Below are 19,367 nucleotides of genomic sequence, written 5' to 3' on the forward strand. Positions count from 1 at the left end.
TCCTTTAACAATTTGTCATTATTGTTCTTAGTTTTTATTTAGTTGTCTGGTAATTGTTGTAACATTTAAGATAAACATTTTCTTTTGTTTGTTTGTTTTACTTTTAAAATTGTTAATGTTCTTAAAAACAAAACTCTAGGGTTTTCTCTAAAACTATATTGTTGGTATAATGTGTACTTTTTATTACGGAATTACTATTGTAGTTGTAGGTTTTGCTATATTTTTTTTTCTTAAATAGTTTCTAAAAATCTCTAAGAAATATTACTTTTAAATATGGTTTAAATATATTTTCTTTCAGCTATTATTTACTGTTTTTATTCTTTGTTACTTTCAACAACCAAATAAATATTTTGAATATAAAAAAAAAAATAATTTATTGTGTTAAAAAATAAAATCATATACATTTAATTTAATATATAAAGAATCACAACTAATAATAATAAAAAATATCCTTTCAAAAATAGTATTCGTTTAACAAATAAAACACAAATAAACAATATTTTAAACATTTAAGTATTATAAAAAAATATCAATTTTGTTTTTCTCTTTTTTAAAAATGTTGCAAAAAATAAATATATATAAATATTCTTAAAAACTATTATCCGTTATATATTATTGAGAGATTTTTGTTTATTTTTTCAAAATATATTCTTTTTGAGAATTTTTAATGTTAGTGTATGTGTGAAAGAAAAGGAGTAGATGGTACTATATTTTAGTTTCATTTTCCGTTTAACACATATAACGGCATCACAGTTTCACAATCATAAAAGTCTATTAAATATTCTTGTAATATTTTAGGTATTTCTAATTGTTCGATCATTTGTTGTAATGTTGATTTATCATTCGTTGCCCGATAGTTTTGTTTTAATTCTACGGTGGAATTACAAAATGTTTCCATTAAATGCTTACGTATTTGTATACGTGTTAATGACTTCAGTTCCAAGGGTTGATTGGTTAATTGCTGTATGTAGTCTTCGTAATCTTGTCGTTCTTTGGAAAATTTATTCGTTATACTAGAGGGATATTTGGGTTGGGGAAATTTAAAACCGTTTAAAAACTGAAAATGGATAAAAGAATTTCAATTTAATAAATTAACTAGTGAAATAGAATTGAATTAAAACAAAACTAGAACTGAACTAGAACTAATGTAGAAATGAACTAGAACTGATCTTGAACTGAACTAGAAATTAACTAGAATTGAACTAGAACTGATCTAAAACTGGACTAGAACTAAACTACAACTGATGTAGAACAGAACTAGAGCTGAACTAGAAGTGATCTTAATCCGAACTAGAACTTAATTAAAACTGTTCTATAACTGAACAAGAATTGAGCTGCAACTGTTCTAGAACTAAACTTGAACTGAATTAGAACTCATCTAGAATTGATCTAGAACTGAACTACAATTGATTTAGAACTGAATAGAACTGAACAAGAATTGAACTAGAATTAGAACTTGAACTGTATTTGAAGTGATCTTAATCCGATCTAGAACTGAACTAAACTAGAACTTAACTAATACTTAACTAAACTAGAACTTAACTACAACAAAAATTGAGCTGCAACTGGTCTAGAACTGATCTAGAATTAAACTAGAACAGAACTACAATTGAACTAGAGCTGAACTAGAATTAAACTATAACTTAACTAGAACTAAACTAGAACTGAACTGGAAAAAGAACTAGAAATCTACTAGAAGTGATCTTAATCCGATCTAGAACTGAACTAAACAAGAACTTAACTAAAACTGATCTAGAACTGAACAAGAATTGAACTGCAATTGGTCAAGAACTGAATTAGAACTGATCTAGAAATGAACTATAACTGATCTAGAACTGAACTTGAACTGAAGTAGTACTGAACTAGAACTGAAATAGAACTGAACTAGAACTGAACTAGAACTAAACTAGAACTGAACTAGAACTGAACTAGAACTGAAATGAACTAGAACTGAACTAGAAGTGAACTAGAACTGAACTAGAACTGAACTAGAACTGAACTAGAACTGAACTAGAACTGAACTAGAACTGAACTAGAACCAAACTAGAACTTAACTAGAACTGAACTAAACTAGAACTGAACTTGAACTGAACTAGAACTAAACTAGAACTGAACTAAAAATTCTAAACTAAACTTAAATTCTCAAAACCCAATAATTTCACATTAATCTTATACTCACCTAATAATTTCGTTAATTGTTTATATCCTTTTGCCTGTAAGGTCCTTAAATGATTGACCACATGTTCGCGACATATTTGTTGCTGCAAATCGATGCCTTCCTTTATCAAAAACTCTGCAATATCCAATTTATTCAACATAATTGCACGCGATAAAGGCATATGACAATATGGCGTATAACAGCCCGCACTAGAAGTTGACATAAAATTCGACGATCTCTTATGCCAAACGGAACAATTGGCATAAGCAAATAATATTCTTAAAATACACTTAATTTCAACTAAATTCTCTATAGATTGCACCGCCAATAAAAGATTATTATCCATTTCTAATTGCAATGATGTTGCATCTAATTTTAACATATATTCCAACATGTCTGATTTTTTATTGATAATGGCAATTTGTATGGGTGTATAGCCCTCCGAGTTGCGCACTTTAAGACTATTTCTGTGATCATCATAGCATAGCAATAATTTTAACATGTCCATCATGTTATGGGCCACACATTGATGCAATAGATAATGGGAAGTGATATGTCTAGCGCCACGTTCCAATAGGCGGGAAGCCAAAATGATATTATTCTTTTCGACCGCATAAAATAATGCTGTTTTACCATCTTTATCCTGCAAATTGACTTTAGCTCCTCGGCATATCAACTCTATGGCCGCCTCAATCTGTTCATAAGCTATGGCATAAATTAGAACCGTCTTATCATCTTCATCAATCTCATTTATATTGACTTTATTTGTTTGTAACAATATTTGACAAACGGCAGCATTACGATTTTTAAGTGCTGCATGGAAAGGTGTTTCGCCCGTATTAAAGGTTTTGGCATTTGGATTGGCTCCATATTTGAGCAGCAGCAAACTGATATCACAATTATTCGCACCCACATGCAAAGGTGTATAACCAACAGCCGTTGTGACATTTACCTTAGCACCATGTTCTAAGAGTATACGAGCACATTCAACATCTCCCGTAATGGCGGCATAATGCAAAGGAGCCATTGTCATGTGATCGACTGTGTGCGGATCTTGGTGTATAATTTTATTGCAATTATTGTGCCCACAACAATAATTTTCTAAATTACTGACTATATCACCAGTACGTTCAAATGTTTTCGCATAATAATAGTAGAGTGAGGTGAATTCTTCAATAGTTTCGTCGGTTGTGCCGTTTGAATTGTTCATTTGATCGGCATCAGCGGTAAATTCATCCTCCCATTCTAAACAGTCCATGCCATCGGGTGTCGTATCAACCTCGACTTCATTTGTGGTGGAAGCACCTGGAATGGCGAATAATAGAATTATAGAATCTGAAGTATATTTAAATCTAAACTACAACTAGAAATGAAATAGAACAGAACTGGAACTACACTAGAATCGAACTAGAACTGAACTTGAACTCCGATGGAGGCCTATATCTTCCGATTTAATTTAACATACATCCTCCTTTCAAACGAACTATGTATGTAAAAAACTTTAAATTACCTTCAATTATCGATTTCTTTTTAAATGTAAATGACCTAGTTAGTTAAAAATAACTTTATAACATTATCACACAAATATAAATAAAAAACACCTTGATGAAATATTTCTAAATCCGGTTCTTCACAGGATTGTATGAGCAATTGCAATATTTCAGGATCTCCCATTAAAGTAGCTAAGCCGACAGCGGTACGGCCACAGGAGTAGGATATGAATGTAGCTTTGGCACCTTGCATAAGACAGGACAATGTATCCTCATAATTGCCATTGTGAACAGCAGCCAAGAGACGTTCATTGACATCAGAACAACCGAAAACAGAGTGCATTGCTTTCGAATATTCAAGTTTATAGAGAAAACATTTGCTTTAAGGTTTCAGTTATTATTGGTTTCTTTCTTTTTCACTTTTAAATTTGTTTATAATACTGTTATTGTTTATTTATTAGTTAATAAAAAGCTGGAAAATATTTTATTAGGCAAACTTAAAAAAAGAACAAACTAAGTTATGCGAATTTTTTCTTTCACGTTGGTATTTGTTGTCGTTCAGCAATGCGCATACGTTGAACTTTTAAAGAGTTAAATTACCCCCCAAAACTACACGATAGATTAGAAATTTTGGGGTATTTTGTTTAAAAACACAACATAGACCGGAACTAAACTCACAGTATTAAGAAAATGCAACCTTGTAATTGTTTACATTTGTGTAGATAACTTAGCTGTTTTTCTTGTATTTAAGCGATTTGTTATAAGCGGCTATTATAGCGATTTCTGTTGATTTGCTCAATAACGATAACAATAAAATATAACAAAACCGTTAATAAGTACATATTTGCATGTTTTTTTTATAAGTCAAATCCTTTAATTACATTATTTATTATCAATTTTGCTATAAATAATAGTTTTATAACACTAATATAAATTGTTATAAATAAATTTCCTCTTAAACACTAAATTACAAAAGACCAATAAAATAATGGCAGAGTTTGTTTTTCGTTTTTTCTTTATCCTCCTCTCAATTACAACATGGGTATGTCTTCCACCGTAAAACCATCACGTTTAAGAAATATACACAACAAAATATAGCCATAATACCCGCCGGGTATAAACATCAAGATACCCAATATTAATAGGGGCCAAGCACGATCAGCATACTTTTCATTAAATACACCAGACGATACTAAAATACTAAAAGTCAAACAGGTCTGCAATAAAAGGCAAACAAAACATTCCATAAACGAAATCTAGCGCAATAACCTTCATGACTCACCGCTCCGGCCACAAAGAAAAACAATATAAATAATATTGTTTTCCAGGGGAATTTTCTTTGTGGTTCCACCCATTGTTCATCTACAAAGCCATCGGGTTGATCATGTTGCTCCTCCTCGTCAGGTTCACTACTTAATAGTTCATAAGAACCAGCATTTGTTCGGCGACGTGACATTTTTGCTTTTATTTCGAGATTACGTTTTGTATTTGTTTTGCTTCTTGTAATTACTTTTTTATAATGATTTACTGACTAAAATGTTTGATTGTTGCTATTTTTAATTGAAATACTTTTATCACAAAAGTTCTATAAATAAATGTAACAAAAAATAATTTCACAGATGTTTATTTTTCAGTTTTATAAGTAGAAACAAAACAATACACAACTGTCAAATTGCATTTTGTTTATGTCAGCTGATGGCTGTGTTCATTATACAAATGTCAGAAAATGGGTTACCATCGCAATTTAAAGCCAGCATAACGGAAATATGAGCAAAAATCCTGGACAACCTCTAAAAATTTCATAAAAATTTACATTTTTGTATATGATTGACAGAAATAAAAAAAAACAAACAACATACAGCTTTATATGGGAAATTTTGTTATTGTACTTAGTTTGCTTCTTTATAAAAACAAATACAGAGAAAGAGCAACATGTTAAAGGTGGAAACTAGGGTTCTATAAATCGACTTTCGAATAATCGAACAATCGACTTTTTGTCGAAAAAAGTCGAAAAGTCGAAGTCGACTATTTTGTTCCAAAAAAGTCGATAACTCGACTATCGTCCTATAAAAAAAGTCGAAAAGTCGACTTTGTAAATAAAAGTCGAAAAGTCAAAAAATCGGAAAGTCGAAAAGTCGAAAAAGTTGAAAAAGTCGAAAAAAAGTCGAAAAGTCGAAAAAAGTCGAAAAGTCGGAAAAAGTTCGAAAAGTCGAAAAAGTCGAAAAGAGTCGAAAAATTTTAAAAAAGTGGAAAAAGAGGTCAAAAATCTAAAATAGTCGGAAAAATTCGAAAAAAGTAAAAAATAGTCGAAAAAAAAGTCGAAATAATCGAAAATAGTCAAAAGTCGTAAAAAATCAAAAAGTCGAAAGTCCGGAAAAAGCCGAAAAGTCGGAAAAAGTCGGAAAAAAGTCGAAAAAAAGTCGAAAAAGTCGGAAGGAAAAGTCCGAAAAGTCCGACCATTTAATAAAATACTAAAAGTCGACTTTTAAATAAATGAAAAAGGTCGAAAAGTCGAAAAATCGACTTTTCATCAAATGGCAAAAGGCGAAGGTCGAAAAGTCGACTTTTAACGAAATGCCAACAAAGTCGAAAAGTCGACTTTTCGGTTTCACAACTATAGAACCCTAGTGGAAACACAACAAGTGTTTGTGCGTGGCAAACGCGTTTATAGGCTTCCGTCAAAAGTTGGATAGCGTATTTTCATTTAACAAGTTACACACTATAGTTTGTAACGCGTCTGCCGCGAAAAGTTCTGCAACTTTCAACTTTTGGCGCCTCGGCAGCTTGTCAAATCAGGGATGGAAATTTGTGAGTGTGAAACTAAGTAGGGATAGGAAAATATTATTTAAATTTTTTAATTTTATTAAGTAAATATGTGCTGTTATATGTAACTGTGATAATACCACAGTGGTATCAAGTTACTAATTATTTTGTGGTACTTTTTCATCATTCATTTGGCACTTTTTTTATTTTCTAATTATTATAGCATAAACAAAATACCAGTTGGAAGTGCCCTTGTATAGATTTCCATTCAATCAGGATGCTGCGTCTTTAATTCTATGTTTCTAGGTTTGAGTCTTTGTCGCTCCATCAGGATCTATATGACTTATCAAACCAATATACAATTTTTAAACGAACATTTTCTGACGATATCTGAGTCGCTATAACCGACATGTGGAAAATATGTGATCACTTTCAATTTAATTTATTTTAGTGAAAACCTAGGGCCAAAAGGATGAAAATTGACGATCACTTGGATTTTCCCTCAAAGTGTTATACCGAAAAGTCCTTCCAGTAAATCGATTGTGGCATTTCCTAACACTATAATTAATTTTAGCCTTCTAAGACCTTAATGATGAAACATTCCGTTGCAGACATTTGCCTAGCACTTGATTTAATATAAAATATAAATATAATATTTATTTTAAAATCAAGGTTATGTTAAACACGTGTTGAGAACAATTATTATTTAGTACTAAAACCGTATTACTCATACACATTTAGTTTAGTCCCAAATATGTACGTACGTAAATCTTTAATGGCTAGAATTTACAAATACGATTTATATTTTAAAACATGTATTAAATTTAAAATAAAATGTTTTTGTAGTTAGTTCATTGCTACGTTTTTTTTGCTTGTTCTTTTTCGGTTGGTTTAGTTGGCCAAGATGACTTAATATTTGTAGTTTTTTTTTTTTGCAGAAAAACTTCAACACGTGAAATGAAAGTGTTACAATTTACACTGTTTCCAATTGTATTTCAATAATGACATATTTTAGAGGTCAAATGTTGTTAGAAATTAAATTTATATAAGCACTTTGACAATAAAAACTACCGAACTGTTCACCGACACATTAAGTACTTTTCTTAGACTAGTCAGCAGATTAGTTAGTAGACATACCATAGATTAGTTCATAGAGTAGTTAATAAACTAGCCGACTAGTCCAAAAGTATCAAAAAGGCCAGCCCATAGACTTATTCAAACACTAGTCGAATAAACAAGTCCATAGACTACTTAGTAGACTATGTAAGGTTGATATAAGGATGTATACTACATGAAATCCGAAGAAATACATCTAGGTCTCTATCAGATCTGTTGTGCGCTCCTTTTTCATGGAAAATGTTTGTCGCCTTATGTTCAGAAACTGGACGTAATTCTTAATATCACTCCCAATATATTTGGATCTAATTTCGGCGAAAGTTGACAATGGCAGAAAATGGCACTAGAGTTTCACTGTCCTCTCTACATTCGTCTGAAAACGTCAAATTTCTAGGTTTTAAAATGAAACCCAGGCACGCATTGTCCCCCAGTTTACAGCATTTGGGGTAGCAACGGATTCCTACGGATATTTGCCTCCAATGTTCCGCATGACAATGACATACGATCTCCGATTAGTATTTCAATGTTATATTATTCTGTGTATGGTATGCGATCGGGCACTTCCGATGTTTCTGTATTGCCTTCAATATGTACAGTATACATTATGACGTCTCCTTTAACCGCCTATGATCGCCTAAGTTGTCAGGTCGTTCGGCTGTAAGTGCCATATCTTATATGTATAAGTTTCAATGGGTGGAATGGGTTGACATATTGCTCATGACATCACTTATACCCTAGTAGCATATGCACTGAACTCCCTGCATCAAAATTATGCGATTCTCCTCATACCTTAAGAAAAAACTATATAGATTATTCTCACATATGGACATCCATCCAAAAAATATTAAATGTGGAAATGCTGTTGCAACAATTAAGATACAATCAACAACAATACTTTTACTACTACTGTCACAAATTGTTGTACATTTAAGTTTATAGAAATTCGTCTTGTATGACCAGTATATATGTAGATATAGTCCATACTCTATTTCACTCATTCTCCTCTATTCCCGTTGTGACCTATTAGCTGTTGGCCGTTTTTATTTTCTTGTTCTTTTAATAGTTACTGTTTTGCTGCAGTTGTTTGTCGTCATCAGTGTATAGACTGTGATTCATACAGTTCTTGCTTTTTTCATTTCTTTAAGTCTGAGTATATACCTATACATATATGTATATGTATGTTTTATAGTTTGAACCAAAAACTTAAAAACCCTAAATTGGCATGTACAAGCCGTGTGATTTGTTTACTATGGATGAGTATTCGAACCTACTTGATATTCTGCTGGTGAATGTTTGGTTAAAAATGCCTGCAAAAAAGGTTTAATTTTTTGTCGAAAAAGGATTTGCAAAAAAAAAAAAGAACCATGCCAGTTTTGGCCATGACATTAGCACTATTATATGGACATATTTTGCATATGTATGTATATACCTCTCTGCATGTTTACACCCTACTGTAGGATTGGATTGTTATACGTTATAGCTAATATCACAGTAATTTTAATATCTGAATATCACGATCCCTTTTATACAAAAGATAGATTAGTTAGTCCGCTTGTAAAGCATCGATAAATTAGTCCAAAGATCCACAGAAGTGGGCCTAGCAGCAGGTCTGAAATTTTCTGACATACTGCTACACAAGAGGCATGTTTCCTTGGTGAAAGACCCTCATCTTGGTGTATTGCAATACCGGGGTAAAGAGGTGCTACCAGTACCTCTAGTCTGCCGGGACTGTAAACTGGTGGTGATCAAATGTATCCTCGGCATTTCTTGGAAGTGATTTGACATGGGGTCGAACCAGACAATCACATAATCTGCCTGTTGCCCGCAAGACTTTGTCCTGGCTGGTCAGTTGGTTTCGGTTCCTTTGGGATCCACGTAGTGGCTATGGTTTAAACCCAAAGTCGCCTTCCCGGAGAAGAATATGTCGGTTAAAGGACTGATGCACGGTGAAATCTATAATTCGGGTTAAGTTCGGTGCTGTAGCCGAAGTCAAAAGATACCCCACAGAGGAGTGGCTGTGGGACCAAACGTTGTAGGGGTTATGGATCGTACTCGCCCGTATTCCTAGAGTGAGTCGGATTAATGAGAAGTGTGCAGTGTTGAATGATGATGGATGAAAGGTAACTTATACAAGTGATAACATTGAATTTTCTTTCTTGGTCCAGGTATGTTAAGTGTAAACTCTGTTCATACCAGATTTACCACAGTGTGTCCTCTGTGAATAAGAACAAAGTCTCGGCTTATTTGATGGATTCGTACTTCGGTCTACCGGTTAAGTCTCTAGGTGCTGTTACCGACTCAACAGAGCTAAGAGACCCATCTGCGTGGTTGTAAACCGAAGTCATGTTTTTACATCTCCGACGTTAAACAACGGGTCAGCAATGGTCAGAGATTAAAAAGCTCGAGTACATGAGCTTTAAAGGGTATAAAATAATATTATAGGAATTACAAACGGAATGACAAACTTATATGTATGTTTGTATATACCATTCTCAAGAAGGGTATAATAAAGTCAATCTGTAATCACTTCCAAATGGTACAAACAGTTGAAATTCTTTTATATTCAATACAGACATAAAAATGAAATTTTAAAATTAAAGAAAATCTAAATGTTTAAATGTAGCGCTTTAAGTAGTCTTATCGATCACCTCAATTTAATCCAACATACATTAGTTTCTGAAACAAACTTTTCAAAAAGAAAATTGTCAGCAAACAAATGAACCGCAAACAAGTTGTTCAAAGCAACTTTCGTTTTCAATAGAAATTATTAGTGTTTCTATAATGACACAGATACATACATTCAGACATATCTAAATGATTAAACTAATTATAAATTAAATTAGTATTTCGAGGGACTATATTCAATAGTCTCTATCTAAATAATACAAGTTTTCAGGAGAGCAAAAAAAAACCGTTTTATTTCGCTAGTTCGTGAAATTTTTTAATTTTTTCTTTTACAATATATTTTTACGACCATATTCTAAACCATTATATAAAAAGAATTTTAATTTTTTGCATTATTTACAAAATTATTCACAAATTTATATCAGATAGAGCTTATTTTTCTACGAAAAGGTTCATTCAACCAACAGATAGAGAGTTTTCATGGAAACATAAAATTTTTATTTGAATTAAATCAATAAATATTATATTTTATACAATTTAATGGAGGAAAAGAAACCAAATTGTTGAAAAAGCAACAGATTATAATGTTTTGGTCCAAAATCAATGTTATAATGGTTAAACGCGACAATAAAATTGATTTAATTAGTATCATAATGAGCGATATCTCAAAAACTATTAGACTGATTGTAAATATTTTGACGGATTTGTGTTCAGCATGTCCAAATTATTAAGAAGACTTGTTTTGCAACAGAAAATTATCCAAAGGGATCGAGTTTGAAGCAATTTTGGATAAGATAGAGAGTTTTGCATTCAGAATTTTACTTTTTTTAAGATAGAGAAATTTAAAAAATGCTATAAAATTGCCAAAAAAATATTTTTTTTCTTTGAAATTTATATCACTGATGCGCGATAGTTTGCTGAATATTTTGCCATCAAAATCTCATTTTCATAAAATGACAGATAGCGACTATTGAATATAGTCCTCGATTTATTGTTTTACAAACACCTTATTGTACATGACTTGGCATCTATAAATGATGCTTAAATCAAATTTAAACAAATTAAGCAGGGGTTGCAAAATAATTGCTATTGGATTTTGGGGAATTTAAGGCAAACGTGTCGAAACATGATACATATCTAATCAAACGTTTATGCAAAAATTGTCTTATAATTTATTTGCTGCTGGATTTCAAAACAACTCTAACTGATAGCAACATTTTAAGCCCCAATTTTTTTACTTTTTATAAACTGTTTTTATTAATATGCAAATTTTATAATACGTCATTTTTTATCTTTGTGAAAAAATCAAACGGATACCTATTTAAAAAGAAACCCCAAAACCATGACCTGCTCAATAGTTGCCTCTTTAACTTAAATAATATTTACAGTGGGAAGCAAAAACTGTCCAGATGTTTTGTATTAAGAATGTAAGGTAATGAAAGTAATACAAATATAAGTGTATTATCAAATATATGTATTTTTTTATTTATTGAACATTATTCCTAATTATAAAGAACAAAAACTTATATAAATTTCTTCACAAAAAAATAAAAAATGGAAAAAACAAAAAATTCACTATTTGGACACTTCTGCACTGTTTGCGGAGTTTGTTGAAAATCACTTATTGTTTTCAATTTAATATTTCGTCCAAAGGCCTTTATTTTTAATTACGTTTTTAATACGTTTTGGCATACTCTCCACCAACTTTTGGATGATATCGCGGTCAATAGCTCTCCATTCATGTTGTATTCTCTCCCAAAGCTCGTCAACATTTTTGGTGGGTTTTCATATGCTATCAGCTTTCTTTTAACAATAGCCCATAAATTTTCTATTGGATTCAGGTCTGGGCTTTGTGCAGGCCAGTCCATTGTCCCAAAGTTTGGTTTTGTAGCCAGCTTTTAACTATTTTGGCAGTGTGCTTCGGATCCCCGTCTTGCTGAAAAACAACTTCTTCGGCTGGATAGGCACTCTGGTCAACAAAATCTGGTAAATTTGTGTGTAAAATATTCAAGTAATCCTCCTTCTTCATTATACCTTGGATTCTCACCAAGGGTCCAATATTCCACCAAGTAAAACATCCCCACACCATAATACTGCCGCCACCATGTTTCATCGTTTCCTTCACTTGGTGTTTTTGGATGCGCTCCTGAGGCCTATGCCAAAAATATTCTTTTCCATCAGACTGGTATCGGTTGACTTTCGTTTCATCACTCCAAATAACCCGTTTCCAATCATCTACTGTCCAATTTTTGTGGGTCTTACAGAATTGAAGGCGCCTTTTCACATTTCTGTCGGAAAGTGCTGGCTTTTTCTTTTCACACTGGCTACTAAACCAATTCTATTTAATGCGCGTCTGACCGTCCAGGAACTGACATCCTTACCAATACTTTTTGCAGCATTTTTAGGTGTTTTGGTGGCCTTATGATGTAACAAACGTTCAATGTGCCGGGCATCACCATCAGAAAGCAGTCTTGGTCGACCCCCTTTGTTATTATTGCAAGCTACATTACATCGGTTTTTATGTTTTTTACCGTGGATTTGCTTAAATTTAATCTTTCAGCAATTTTACGGCATGAGTAATTATTTTGCAACAAATTTATCACGTTGTTTTCAATGTCAGATGGCGTTTTTCTCATTTTGAAAGACCTTTTATTTTTTAATTAAAATTCACAAAATTATACTTCACAGGTGAATCAATAATGCGTAAATTAAGCAATAAAAGTTTGACAACGAAATATCAAAAAAAAAAAAAAAACAAAAAAAACTAACGGGTCAAATACTGTTATCTTTTAAGAAAGCAATATAGTGATATTAATTGTACAGTGCAAAAGTGTCCAAATAGTGAAGTTTTGTTTTTTCCATTTTTTATTTTTTGTGAAGAAATTTATATTAGTTTTTGTTCCTTATAATTCGGAATAATGTTCAATAAAATAAAAAAATACATATATTTGATAATACACCTATATTTGTATTACTTTCATTACCTTACATTCTTAATACAAAACATCTGGACAGTTTTGCTTCCCACTGTATGTATGTGCATGGCATTTTTGATTTAAAGATGACCATGTTACAAAAAACTTTTTTAAGTAAATATATAAAAAAAATACTGCTATAATATATTATATTAGATTTTAAACCTCCTAAATATTTTAAAGTAATATATCATCAGTGACGCATGCTACAGCAGGCTAAAGATACACAGTAAGTTTTGCAAGAAATCACTGTACATGTATTGACCGCTTTTTTACCAAACAACTTGCTTCTATAGAGCTCTAGCTCTAGGCGGACTGTATATGGAAAATCTGTAGATCCTTAAATATCGCTCTAAAAAGTGTAATCTGAAATTGTAGAACCTTAAATAACGCTCCAATTGGGAAATAATTGTGACATAAGAAAACAATATTCGAAAATAATTACTTCTATATCCGATAAAGAAAATCGTATAAGTAATGCAGACGGTATGTACTTAGTTGTCACTGAAAAGTAATTTGTTAAGTAAGTGCTAGTCATTACCAAGTTTTTTCTTTGACACTTATACGTACATACATATATATGTACATATACATACATATATTTGTGTTTCGTACCATTTTTTTATAAATTTTAACCTTTAAAATGCTTGTATGTAATACATGCGCTTATTCTAATGCAGTTGTCATTACTTTTGAAAAGAACCATATGAACTTTAGTTAACTCGAAAACAAAAACTAAATAATTAGAATAAAACAACAACAAGAAAACATACACAAAACAATTGTGACCATGAAATGTTGTAAGGGACAAACAAACAAACAAACACACACTTGAGGCATATGGTTGCCGGGACCAAAATAGTCCTACATTAATTTTTTTAACAACTTTCCAAAAGATTTGTTCTGTTGTTGTCATAGGAGCAAAACTGTTTAAAGGTACTCTGGTTTCTAAAATTCTAAGAATAACTTTAGATAAAGGCTCCTTTAATTTTACATGATTTTTAAAAACAAAACTTTTGGTGGCAACAGCGATATGTTTGTAAGTATTGTGCAACTTTTTATATTTAATACATTTAAATATACATACATATGGAAGTATATACCATATGTAAATACCTATATCGAATAATACATACACGTGTTTTAAATATAATTACTATTGCATTTACATGTAAATAGGTATATAAGTATGTTTGTAATTACCGACATAAAATGTATAATAAATAAATAAAAAATTCTTGTAAAATAACAGCAAAATATTCACATATTACACATTTTAGGAGTAGTGGTCTAAGCTATAGTACTACATATTTAATTATAAATATTTATTTACTCATCTCCTTAAGGGTTTAATTTATTGCCAGCAACTTTTTGTATAGAGTTGCCATGTGTATGTTTTTAAGATACCTAGCATACTTTAAGGCAAAAACATACTTATGTGAACATTTTCCATTACATGTTTGCAAAACAATAATCTATCTATCTATCTATCTATCTATCATCTATCTATCTATCTATCTATCTATCTATCTATCTATCTATCTATCTATCTATCTATCTATCTATCTATCTATCTATCTATCTATCTATCTATCTATCTATCTATCTATCTATCTATCTATCTATCTATCTATCTATCTATCTATCTATCTATCTATCTATCTATCTATCTATCTATCTATCTATCTATCTATCTATCTATCTATCTATCTATCTATCTATATCTATCTATCTATCTATCTATCTATCTATCTATCTATCTATCTATCTATCTATCTATCTATCTATCTATCTATCTATCTATCTATCTATCTATCTATCTATCTAGCTATCTATTATCTCTATTCTATCTATCTATCTATCTATCTATCTATCTATCTATCTATCTATCTCTATCTATCTATCTATCTATCTATCTATCTATCTATCTATCTATCTATCTATCTATCTATCTATCTATCTATCTATCTATCTATCTATCTATCTATCTATCTATCTATCTATCTATCTATCTATCTATCTATCTATCTATCTATCTATCTATCTATCTATCTATCTATCTATCTATCTATCTATCTATCTATCTATCTATCTATCTATCTATCTATCTATCTATCTATCTATCTATCTATCTATCTATCTATCTATCTATCTATCTATCTATCTATCTATCTATCTATCTATCTATCTATCTATCTATCTATCTATCATCTATCTATCTATCTATCTATCTATCTATCTATCTATCTAATCTATCTACTTCTATCTATCTATCTATCTATCTTCTATCTATCTATCTATCTATCTATCTACTATCTATCTATCTATCTATCTATCATCATCTATCTATCTATCTATTATCTATCTATCTATCTATCTATCTATCTACTATCTATCTATCTATCTATCTATCTATCGTCTATCTATCTATCATCTATCTATCTATCTATCTATCTATCTATCTATCTATCTATCTATCTATCTATCTATCTATCTATCTATCTATCTATCTAGCTATCTATCTATTCTATCTATCTATCTATCTATCTATCTATCTATCTATCTATCTATCTAGCTATCTTATCTATCTATCTTATCTATCTAATCTATCTATCTATCTATCTATCGATCTATCTATCCATCTTATCTATCTATCTATCTATCTATCTATCTATCTATCTATCTATCTGTGTTAATTATCTACCAAATTATTATTATAAAATGAAACAATGTTGGCAATATGAAAAATTTTACAACTGATTTTAACACATACCAACAACATGTGTCTATTGCGTGCCAACATGGCGTCAAATTGGCGTTTGTGCCACAATTTTTAGCTACAAGCTAAATAAAGTAAATCGCGTGATACCATTGTATTGTGTGCAAAGTTAAGAAAACAACAAAAATGTAACCAAACAAAATATAAAACCAAATGCCGTAAAAACGCCAAAAAATAGAATAGAATATTATTAGCCACCCTAAAATTTCATAAACGATTGAATGGGTTAGAGGCTCCTTGCCTTTTGAAAAGATTAAAATATAACGAATTTTTGCAAAAGACTAAAACAATATGGCGTAAATACTGTTAGAACAAAAAAGAAAGAAAGAAGTGTCAACACAAACACACACGCATTTCATGGTATGGCAATTTAAATAGTTATTTGCTTAGAAAATTCCTTTAATTCAAATGAAAGTCCTTTTAGAGCTTTTAACATTGACCTTGAAAATAAAATAACATAACAAACAAACGTACATACATAAATGATTGTATTTTTAAATTTTCACAAAACAAAGTTGTACATGGAGTATTAAATTTATTTGTATTTCCTTTGGCCCCATTTATTTGTCGCCGGTTTTAGGATAGAAGTAATAAATAAAGTTGTAAGTGTTTTGTTTTTTTACTGCTCTTTTTTTGGCAATACGCAGAATATGGGTTTTTGTTATTAACTAAACATATAGTATAGAAGATTTTTATAAAAATGCCAATTCACACTCTTAGTCTTTTGTATAACTAAAGAAATGTTTAAATACTTAATACAAATTACATATAGTACCATTGGAACTTTCAAATCTTGCCGTCCCTGCCTCGAAAACAAAACGTACATACAAATGTATATTGTGTCATAGTATTTATTAGTGCTTTTATTTTCTTTTCTTTTTGGCCAATGTCAAAATTGCGTGACGCATTTTATCATTTTAAGCAGAAATGTTTATTTATTTATTTTTTGTTTTCTTACTTTTTGTTCATTTTAAGGATGTTTTGCCACTTTCTGTCATTAATCAAAAGAACCTTTAAGAGACGAAAAGTTAGTCTGTTAATTATAGGCCATATTTAATAGTGACATGCCAACCAAGCCAACAGGTCACAAAAAAAGCAATAACCACACGTAATTAATTTAAGACCCATTCAAAATATTATTACAAAATTACGAGCGACTAATAAGGCGTAAAGGGTTATTAATTAAATCAGCACTGATTGACCTTGAAAAATTACGAGTTGCTAATGGCGGAGTTTTAAAGTAGTCAGAGATTTAGATCTAAGAGAATTGTGTAAAGCAGATCGTACTACATGGATACCTCTAGTGACCAACAGAGATAGAACTTTGACCCGAAGAATATTTAGGATTTCGGTAAGGCTCTATTAAAATTTAGAAACTATCAATTTCTTGGAACAGGTTATTGGTCAGAGTTGATAATGTCGGAGTTTTAAAGTAGTCAGACTTTGTTTTAAGAGGGTTGTGTAATTTGGTTACACGTACTTCCCTTCTTACCAGAATAATTTTTAGGATTTAGGAAAGGCTGCATTAAAATTTAGACACTATTAATTTCCTAGACCAGATGGCATTCTTCCTTATGTATATATCATTCCATCCTCATGGATACCTCTAGTTACAAACAGAGATACAACTTTTACCAGAAGAATCTTTAGGATTTAAGAATGACTTTATTAAATCTGATTGTTACTGGGTCGATCTTGTAAGATTTGTTACAGGATACTGTGGTCTCAGATCTGTCATGGGACAATATAGTTTAAGCTCAGGCGGAACTGCTTAGTCAACATAAATTAATCCCGGTCGAAAACCTACCTTACCATGGAGTGTTTGAAGAAAAGATTGGTAGTTGAAGAAAATTTTGTAAAATAGGTCAGCCAAGGGTCACCTGACCTCTTATTGTCGTATGAAGTTAGAGTGAGTGTTGTAATGGAAAGTTTGACTACATTGGATGAATGAAATATTCGCCTATTTATAGGCAGTTTAATTTGATGTTGTTTTTAACTGTGTCGGCCTTGGAATACTAGGAAGAGTTGTAACAGGATACTAGGGTCTCAGATCTTTCATAGGACAATATAGTTTTAGCTCAGGCGCTTAGTCAACATAAACATACTCCATCTTTATCTTACTAATGAGTGATTGAAGAGAAAGATTGATAGTTAAAGATGTCGTGCAGCCGAGGGTCACTTAAGACCCAATGGCCGTATGATGTTAGATTGAGTGATTCCATCCACTTTAACCTATTTGAATGAATCAGTAACGTGCAATTTCGACGACAAATTTTCGTGAAAATCACTTTGACAATGAACGTGCTAATTGTCTGATTAATATGGATTATGGAGGACTTTGATCGGCAGTTTGATCTGATGTTGCTTGTTACTGGGTCGGCCTTGTAATACTAGGAAGATTGTTATTGGATACTATGGTCTCAGATCTTTCATAGAACAATATAGTTTTTAGCTCAGGCGGAACTGCTTAGTCAACATAAATAAATCTCAGTCGGAAACCTATTCCATCATCATCTTTACTAAGGTGTGCATGACAAAATATATTGGTAGTTTAAGAATCTTTGTGATATCGGGCAGCCAAGGGGTACTTAAGACTAAGACCTTATTGTCGTATAAAGTTAAATTGAGTGTTGTAATGGAATGTTTGACAATTAACGTGCTAATTGTCTGATCAATTGGAATTATGGAGGCCTATTTATCGGGATTTGAATTTGATGTTTTTTGTTACTGGATCGGCCTTGAAATACAAGGAAGATTTGCTGCAGGATAATGTGTCTCAGATCTGAAAATAGTTTTAACCGAGGCGAAAATTCTTAGTCAACATAAATTGGTGTTCCACATTTGAGAGAAATTTTAATATCTGCAGATTATATAGTCGCTAGATTCTGGGCCTTCAGGGATATACAAATTAAACAGGATTTTTTATTATTTATGAACTATCGGTACTTTTTTCTTCTTTGAGAAATTTCCATTTGAGAATATATGTTTTATTGGAAATATAATTTATTAGGAAATAGAATTTAACATTAACTTAAATTTAATATAAACATATGATTTTTATTGAGAATGATTGATTATGAACAAACAAACTAAAACCAACAACATATGATTTTTAACTTATACACAAACACTTGTAACTAAAGCTTATTTATACATACACAAATTAAATACATACATACAACAACATTATGATAAATATGTATACATACATAAATATTTATGTAAAGTTCATATATATTTATGTACATAAAAATGTCTAAAAGTATACAGACACATAAATGTTTTTCCCGATTTTTTTTTGCAAAGAGGATTTCCAATTGTTATTCATACGGCAAAGCAACAACATTAAATATAGATACATACATATAGACATAATTGTACATACATATCTATGTTTTAGTTCTTCTTTATTAATCGGCCCTATATTGTTGTTGTTGTTGTTCTATATCTTTGAGTAATAA

The 19,367-nt window shown here is 31.1% G+C and overlaps 2 protein-coding genes across 3 annotated transcripts; both read right to left on the reverse strand.

The window, feature by feature from the left end:
* Positions 1-462: 462 nt before the first annotated feature.
* Positions 463-4,249, reverse strand: LOC119602492 (ankyrin repeat, PH and SEC7 domain containing protein secG). 2 transcript variants are annotated; one of them, XM_037954031.1, is made up of 3 exons: positions 3,523-3,615; positions 2,180-3,463; positions 463-1,056 (listed from the first exon to the last, which is right to left on the reverse strand). In XM_037954031.1, the coding sequence occupies exons 2-3, from the start codon at positions 3,414-3,416 to the stop codon at positions 719-721; spliced, it is 1,575 nt and encodes a 524-aa protein (XP_037809959.1). In that variant the 5' UTR covers positions 3,417-3,463; positions 3,523-3,615; the 3' UTR covers positions 463-718. The 2 variants fall into 2 exon arrangements, with proteins under 2 accessions (XP_037809959.1, XP_037809958.1); XM_037954030.1 differs by lacking the exon at positions 3,523-3,615 and adding an exon at positions 3,760-4,249 and having other exon boundaries at positions 464-1,056.
* Positions 4,250-4,485: 236 nt separating this feature from the next.
* Positions 4,486-5,299, reverse strand: LOC119602496 (transmembrane protein 230). The gene is made up of 2 exons (XM_037954036.1): positions 4,931-5,299; positions 4,486-4,865 (listed from the first exon to the last, which is right to left on the reverse strand). Exons 1-2 carry the CDS (start codon positions 5,102-5,104, stop codon positions 4,680-4,682), a joined length of 360 nt encoding a protein of 119 aa, XP_037809964.1. The 5' UTR covers positions 5,105-5,299; the 3' UTR covers positions 4,486-4,679.
* Positions 5,300-19,367: the final 14,068 nt, after the last annotated feature.

Source organism: Lucilia sericata, unplaced genomic scaffold (assembly GCF_015586225.1).
Source record: "Lucilia sericata isolate MDLA Ls3-8-SP2 unplaced genomic scaffold, ASM1558622v1 Contig000235F_arrow, whole genome shotgun sequence".
Taxonomy (NCBI): domain Eukaryota; kingdom Metazoa; phylum Arthropoda; class Insecta; order Diptera; family Calliphoridae; genus Lucilia; species Lucilia sericata.

Bases quoted from the DNA above. Each gene is read 5' to 3' on its own strand.
- LOC119602492 (XM_037954030.1), bottom strand. From the start codon at position 3,991: ATGCACTCTGTTTTCGGTTGTTCTGATGTCAATGAACGTCTCTTGGCT. The intron at 3,464-3,759 runs GTGTTTTTTATT...TCGCCATTCCAG, and splicing joins TTTAGAAATATTTCATCAAG to GTGCTTCCACCACAAATGAA. The intron at 1,057-2,179 runs GTGAGTATAAGA...TCCATTTTCAGT, and splicing joins ACAATTAACGAAATTATTAG to TTTTAAACGGTTTTAAATTT.
- LOC119602496 (XM_037954036.1), bottom strand. From the start codon at position 5,104: ATGTCACGTCGCCGAACAAATGCTGGTTCTTATGAACTATTAAGTAGT. The intron at 4,866-4,930 runs GTGAGTCATGAA...CTTTTATTGCAG, and splicing joins TTTTCTTTGTGGCCGGAGCG to ACCTGTTTGACTTTTAGTAT.